Raw genomic sequence first — 8,182 nt, 5'->3', positions numbered from 1 at the left:
TAAAAAAAAACAAAAAAAAAAAAAAAAAAAGCTGGGGACCATGCATAATGCATTATTGTGTAATTGACCCAAAATAAAATAAAAAATAGTAAGTGTAGTAAAAGTTTTTAATTGATAAAAATATCATAATTTCAAAATCAAGCATGAAAATCCCTAAAAAAAAAAAATTCAAATATGAACAAACGAGAAAGAACGTATATAAGACTAAAATCTGAAACTAATTTAGAAGATTAAAATTACAATTTTGTAAAGAATATATTGCAAATAAAAAAAAATTTCTAATGTTTTAATAAAATATAAATCCTATTAAAATAGGATCGAGAGAACTTGTCAAGAAAGACTAGGAGGTTTTGACCCATTGAACCTTGGATCCTTATACTTCACCTCTACTTGGTCTCATTTGTGGAGTAGAATTTACTGAATTTAAACCACTTGATGAAAACAACAAAATCATGTTCGCAAAAGTTGTGAATATTAGACAAAAACCCTACTAGTGTAAAAATATAAACCGCTCCAAATAGGAGAGATATATGTATTCGAGCTCACGTTAAAGCGAAACTTTCACATTGTTGTAATAAAAAAAGGATAATTTTAGGTCCTATATTCTTTTCCCAATTAGGTGGCATAGAATATATATGGAGATGAAGAAAGTAAATTGATTTTTGGAGTTCCAAAATGAATAATAATCTTGTGAAAATACAACAAATTTTCAACTTTCCAAACAGCCTTTAGGTGGTGTATCTCATTTACGCTCTCATAGTATACTTGTGACTCTCAAATCTAGCATGTGAATATACTATAGAAATCCAAATACTTCAACCACTATTGAATGTTAATTATCTCATCCTTACATACAAGTCATTTAACCGTAATGAATAACTAATCATCGATGCACACACGTTGTGTTTACATAACATTAATAAAAAATATTTTATCGTCGTATTATACAATAGCAGTCGTACCATGAAACCGTCGTAGTTTTTATAGAACACTCAAGTTTAGTTAAATAATCAGAGATATTATTTTTGGATTTTTACACGCCTAATTAAAATATATTTATACACTAAAAAACACATATATATACTTCCCAAATTAATCAAAACAAGCATATAAATAAATTTGTGAAAGAGATGAGTTTTTGGTACGTCCCTCGTGCTTCAAGCTATAGAGTTTTGGTAATAAGTCGATCTTCGTCCTTGTAATAATATGATCGAGTTTTGTGGTGATTGGTGAAACCTACTTTTCATAGGAACATGAATGCATGATTGATTATAATAAAGTTGATTCGTAGTGCTTTTTTATAAAATTTTGTTGGAGGGGTCGGAGCACAATCTTTTGATTTTGGTAATTCAAAATTCAAAAATATTGGCTTTCATTTTTAGGTTATTTGGATGGAGGAAGAAAACTATATTATATACATACAACGTACGTGCTACTAACAAAATTTACTCGAATTTTTTTTATTGACGGTTGGGATGCAACCAAAGTCCCATATTGGAAGATCTAGAGAAAGATCATGTGTTAATAAAGATGGAATGATATCTCCATTGGTATGAGGCCTTTTGGATGATTTCAAAAGCAAAACCATGAGGGTTAAAACCCAAAGTGGACAATATCATACCAGTGTGTAGATATCCGGATTCTATTAATCTAACATTGACATTTACAAAATTTTATGTTATTTGGATAGAAAATTTCTAATTCCAATAATTTCTCTAAATATTAAATTTCGATTAATTTATATAATAATTGAAAAAGGTACAATTAATTGTCCATCTAATTCTTACCTAAACTTGATGTTCCTTGTCTCTGTTCAGCATCTTATGACAATTCTTGGTTGTTGGGGTTGATTTTCCTTTTGTGAAGTTTTTTCTTCAAGCTGTTCGATGTTTTATTAAGTCAAAATGACGAAAATAGGTGATGGGGCCATCTCAAATTATAATTTAAAATATTTTGAATATTGACAAAATATGATCATTTAAAGTTCGGCCGTGAATAAAAAATAGGATAGTTGGTGGAGACCGTCACCACTCCAACAAATTCGTTTTCAATTCCATCTTTTGAGTTTTCAACAATCTAACTTCAAGAATATGATTTTTTTATTGTTCGTTTTTTTTTAAACTCTTTTATGAAGTTCGGTTTTAATACCTTTGTTTTTTTATAAGATGCTGCTCTTCGTTGCGTACCGGATAAACGCTCGAGCTAATACAATAACTTGCAAACCACACTAATCAAGTATTCTGCACTAAGCAAACTATTTTTGACATACTTGTCCAAGAAAATGTCGGTAAATAGAATCAAACTCCTGACTATTTATAAAAAAACTCACCTACTCAGCTGCTCCAGCGAGCGTTACAATTGATATTGTTGATATGTCACGTGTTGACATATCGGAATCCATAACAGCATTAAACAACTCGTGCAACATAGTCTCGGCCCAAAATTAAACGTGTATTCGAGGAAATGGAGTGCAGATAAATTGTTGAATGTTAAGATTTAGACTTGGATCTAACTCAAACCCAAAAACTAGTTCAAAATGAGAAAATTGTACGAGTATATATATGCAACTATCAAGAATTTTATCTAACACAGCTAACATTGAAAACGTTGACCAAGGCAACCACGGATTCGTTCCAAATCGGTGGTTGTAATCGTGACGGGAGCGTAAGGTCCATGTTTTAAAACAAACCCAATTTTAAGTTAGTTATCCATTAATTTTACTTACGTTGTAATAATGTATGAACAATTGGAATTTAAACGAGGTTTGATAAAACCAACTCCTCTCTGACAATGCCAGATACGAATAATCCACTAAATTAGGAAGTAGTAAGAAGATATTTTCTCTTTAGAACTGTGACACAAAATCTCGAACTTGATTGATCATCAAATAATTCTCAAGATTCCTCGAAATTGGGGTCAAGTTCTTCATGGCTACTGTAACGGGTCGAATAATACCTCGAAAGAGGCCGAGATGACCTCTTTCGAATACCCCACCTTCATCTACCAAAATCTATGTAAAGTCGTTCTCTCTTCTGAAAACTCACTGCTCCCGAACGCTAAAATCTTGGCACAGTCAAAACTCTCACAAATTATTAGATAACAAAAACCAAAATAAAATTTTCTCAGTTTAGTGAATGATATTTACGTGTATGGCCAACAAGACTTCTCGTGGAAGTAAAAAAGACCATCGATATTTCTCATGATATGAACATCTCCGATATCTCCAACTTTTTGTGCCTTCTAGAGGTCTTAATTATAATTATATGACAAATGTATTGTATTATTGACACATCCCATATATGAGTCACATATTCATGACGGTGTTGCATGTGTGATGAGTTCACTTGGGATTGTGATTGCATATTATGGTGTTGTGCATTCATGTTGTATCGTAGTAGTATGGAGATGAGCCATGATGACAATTCGGTAGTACATCATAATATTTTTCACATATTTAGACCAGAACGGTTTAGCTGTAGTTATGACATGGCTATCTTCTGTATGTTATTGTTGGAAGATTGTTCCAGTTGTATCATACTATTTATTGGCTCATGTTATCCATTTGTATTGAGCTCAATTTCATGATTTGCTTATTCCTTCATAGATACGTATATGTATTATTAATGTATGATTTATGTTTATTATCATTGTTATCTAACTGTTTCATACCAGAAACATAACATCATTTTTTACTAGTAAAAACTGTTGTTGTTGCTTTTGGGCACATGATAGGTCACCAAAGTAGTTTTCAACACCAGACGAAGGGTCTGCCAGTGGAGCTCATGATCGAGCATGGGTTGTGTTTGGTCTTGTTTATGCATTAAATGATTATAGTTTGAGTGTATTTTATTATACACTATTGTCAATGTTTTTCGAGATGTAAAATGTCCTACTTACGAGGATTTCAAATTGAAATTTTTTAGGTCCAAAGAGTATTTTTGAAGTATTTTCCATTGTTTATGCAATTTAATGATTGATTGTATTATAATTAATTGTTATTAGAGTAACTGGATCTCACATATTTATTGTCTGGTACATTGATATCGAACGACTAATTTTGATTTATCTATATTCTACAAACATTCTCTGAACTTTGAGATCTAATAAATATATATAACCATTTAAAGAAACTTTCAGAGTTCTGCTGAAAATCTGAATTGGTGAGGAGTCTGCCGAAATGAGTTCAAAGATCGGCAAAGACACTTATTCAAACCTGTTAATTTGATGGAATGCCGATTCAGACAAATGCGCTTCTTCTGTTATGTTTTACTATTACATCATAAAAACTAAATATGTTCCAACATTAAATACGAAGATTGAAATTAAGACTCTACATATAAAAAAAATTTAAAGAACATAATCATATTTATTTTTATTAACTTGTAATGAATAAAAATAAAATTTCATAAAATGTGTGACTTGAGGTAAAGATGGATTGTAATGGCAAAAAACATAAAGCATATCAATATATGATTTATTGCCCAAAGAAACAAAAATATTGAGTATCCATGTGATTCCACTTTGGCCAGAATCAAAAGAACAAACTTATGTCACTCTCTATTGGCCACCATAAAGATGTGTGAACCATAATAACACAGAACAGATAATAATGAAATGCCTTCCACTGAGCAAATCTATGAACAAAATATAAGCACTACTAGCATACAAGGCCTTCATATTCTAAACATCAAGATTCAATACAATGCCTTCATATTCTTGTATCAATAGGAATACCTACATGCTACACATTAAGCAAGGGTAGAAAAAAGATTCATTGTCACTCAGAATCCGAGATTCTCGTGTGAAGTTGTGGGTCTGAATTTTTGAGTGAGTTTACTCAATACCCACAAAGAATTAGTAGAAGATCACAAAGAATCAATAGCTCAGTGATGGCTTCCTAACTCAGTGACAATACTATTGAATAGACTCACGATTTTTGAGGCCTGCTGAGTTGAGGATCAGTCTGATAATACACTATATCACCGGTGTCACTTACGTAGTGGTCCTTTTTCATGCTACTTAAGAGGATTCCCATCAAGTGAAGTGGAAGAGGGCCGGATTTTTTAGGGGCTCTGTAATACTTTCCAAATATCGGCTTAGCTGCTTCAGTCTGCATCACAAGATTTTGGTAACCATGAAGTTTAGATTGAATGATAATCATATGAAACTGATGGGAGAAGCTTGTATGGGAAGAGCCAACACTTACTGCTTCTATCAAATGATAGTGGGGGATTTGAGGGAAGAGGTGATGTATAACATGAGTCCCTATGTCATGGTGGATGTTGTTTATCCATCCATAATCACGATCAAGAGTCGTGAGAGCCCCTCGCAGATAACTCCATTCCTGTATCACCGAAATATTAAAAATTGCCAGAAGAAAAGGCCCAGTCTCGAAAATTTCTTGGGCTTGGTTGTTTATAATTTCTCAGTTAACTGGTTTAGATGAAAAACAAAAATGGGTTGTTCCAGGGCGAACTTCTGCATGCCGGAACAGCATCAGTAAAAAATATCAAAGATAGATAACCTTTCCGCGGTACCAAGGAAGCACGTCCTCATGGCCATGGTGATGTAAGTAGGTAACCAAGTCAAGCCACATCACAAAGCCCTGCATTCACCAATTCAAATTTCATGTTTTACAGAGATGTTTCAAACGAACATATCAAGAATGATAAAGCCAACTCCTAATCAAAGCTATTCAACTCATAAAGGCCACAGATGTATCTACTTTCAATTTTCGAGTAAAGTTTAAAATCATGGGAAGAAATTTTCATTTCGCAGCACATAAAAAATCGTTGCTTCGAGTTGAAATAACAATTGCCCTGCTTGCCTGAGTGCTTATGTTTTCAATAACAACATTAGTCACATAATAAATGGATAGAAGCGACTAACCAAGTATGGTACACCATACAGTTTGAGCAACTGGAAAGGAGCCATTACAAACGATAATCCTACAAGCAATGCAACCATTGCAGTCCAACAAATTGTCGAGGTTATTACGTCTTTCTTCTCGCTCTTGACAAACAAATCACTGTTAGGGTCAAAATGCGAGCCTTTTTTCCCAGGACTCCTGCTCCACTATCATAAAACAAACCAAGCAAAACTAATCAGGTAACTCTGTTTAGAGTAAGATTGAAACTGTTCATGCTAAAGAAATATAATTCCAAATCTTCTACTTTATTCAGTACTATGGCATCCATTAACTCGATCACTTACATGTTCAGACATACATATATATAGGACATTGAATGTAGTATCGAAAGCAGTAAAAGCCTTGCCAAAAAAAAAAAAACAAGCAGCATACCAAATAAACGGGATATGCTAGTAAGGGGAAAGGCAACGTGAACCTCAATATCCTGGTAACAATATCCAAACCCCTGTATGTCTTCTCAGGCAACTGGAAATAAAATAAATCAAGAAACCAACAGTTTTAATCCATATTTTTTCGACACCGAAACAATACATCAAGGTTTCTAAAATAAAAGAGAACGAAAACTTAGTAATATTTACAGGGTGCCAAGATTCATCGTTCTCCACATGTCCATGGTTCTGATGATGAGTCCTGTGACTGATTCTCCTGCAGTATACACTCATTTCAACTCGATTTTGGACATGTTTTCTTATGAGCAAAGCAATAGGAATTCCTAAAATTAAAAATATGAGACATGGTAACATACCATCCATGGTAGGGAACCAAGATCGAAGAATGAAGAAGATGACCAACAACACTATTCAACTTGGGATTATTCGAAAAACTTCCATGGCCACTGCATAATTTAGGACCAAAGAAATAAAACCTTTTCAGGTAGCACAATAACTAAACAAAATCCAACACAGAATAACTAATCAAACAAAAGACACACTTTCTTGAAAATCAATCAAAGAAAAGCTTAGGAAAAAAAAAAATTACCAGTCATGTCCTAAAACAAAGAGAGCCCAAAACATGGTCCCCTGAGCAAACCAATACAGAGGCCAAACCACCCAATTGTTAAAATATGCCGCCACAGCAGCCAATCCAAAAACCACAGCTACATCTCTCACAACATAGCTCATGGACTTCCATGTATCCTTAACCCAACAATTCTTAGGAATCGCATTCTTAATATCAGATAACTTAAATGGAGGTGGTGAAGCAGGGTCAAAAAACTCCTCACCACCGTTCAATATTCTATCCCTTCCCTCGATCTCTTCATCAGCTTGCTGAACTCTGAATGGGGCACTCACTTTCAAAGCCCAGTCTCTCTCTTTATCAATCCCACTAAACAAACAAGACGAGGAGGAACCATTTCCACGATCTACCCGTAAAAATCTCAACTTGGAGAGACTGGGATTCAAGGGAGGCTGGTCACGGCCAGTTCTTGGTTTAGGATAAATTCTTGGAAGCGGCCTCAAACCACATTCTGATAAAACCCAGCCAGCCATTTGAGAAATGATCCCCCCAGCTCAGAATCTACCCAAGATTTCGGCTTTTTAAAGAATTTTGTCACCCAAGTGGGAGAGGCAAGCGTGTCACTGAATGGGCTTGAGATATCTTTATGTGGGTCAGTGGCTGTGATTGAAGTTAGCTGGAATATTTCAAAAGATAACACAAGGGATTCTCGCCTCTAGCTTAGCTCCAAGAAATCTCCGTCGTGGTTCTTAAAATCACGTTTTGTTTTTGCAGAAATATGGTCCATTTATACACATAATAAGCAAACCCTTTTTCATCCCCACTTCCCAATCCCATTACTGGTGTCCACTCGGAAAAGGAAACCAAAAACTAAAAACGTGAAAAAGTTTTCATCCTGAATTCCTCATGCTTACTAATTACTATTACCTAATTATGTCCCTGCATCTATATAATATTATTTTTAATGTTATTAGAACTATTATTAAAATAGGATAATTTTTATTGTTTTTGAAATTTAATATATTTTTTATTTTTTAGATAACGAGTTTCATAAGATCCCGTGTTGACTTTTTTTATAAAAAAAATTTATAGTAAGTCGTAACATTGTAATTTTAATTTTTTTAAAATCATACAACAACTCACGCACCACGTTTCGATTATTTTCCTAACATAAACCAATGGTTGCATTTTAATCCAAAATCATCTTGCTCCAAATCTTTAAATTTCGATGTTCTATCGTGAAAGTGAAAGTGAAAGTGTGAAACAAAGTTAATTACATTTTCATCCAAATAATTA

The 8,182-nt window shown here is 33.7% G+C and overlaps 1 protein-coding gene across 1 annotated transcript; it reads right to left on the bottom strand.

Annotated features, from left to right (window-relative positions):
* Positions 1–4,606: 4,606 nt before the first annotated feature.
* LOC140973903 (omega-3 fatty acid desaturase, chloroplastic-like) lies at positions 4,607–7,672 on the bottom strand. Its single transcript, XM_073437033.1, has 8 exons — positions 6,908–7,672; positions 6,675–6,764; positions 6,508–6,574; positions 6,302–6,394; positions 5,890–6,075; positions 5,525–5,605; positions 5,207–5,344; positions 4,607–5,110 (listed from the first exon to the last, which is right to left on the bottom strand). Exons 1-8 carry the CDS (start codon positions 7,417–7,419, stop codon positions 4,928–4,930), a joined length of 1,350 nt encoding a protein of 449 aa, XP_073293134.1. The 5' UTR covers positions 7,420–7,672; the 3' UTR covers positions 4,607–4,927.
* Positions 7,673–8,182: the final 510 nt, after the last annotated feature.

This window comes from Primulina huaijiensis, chromosome 3 (assembly GCF_012295235.1).
Source record: "Primulina huaijiensis isolate GDHJ02 chromosome 3, ASM1229523v2, whole genome shotgun sequence".
Lineage (NCBI taxonomy): Eukaryota > Viridiplantae > Streptophyta > Magnoliopsida > Lamiales > Gesneriaceae > Primulina > Primulina huaijiensis.
The sequence above is the reverse complement of the archived record's forward strand: the minus strand, read 5'-3'. Positions and strand labels throughout refer to the sequence as shown.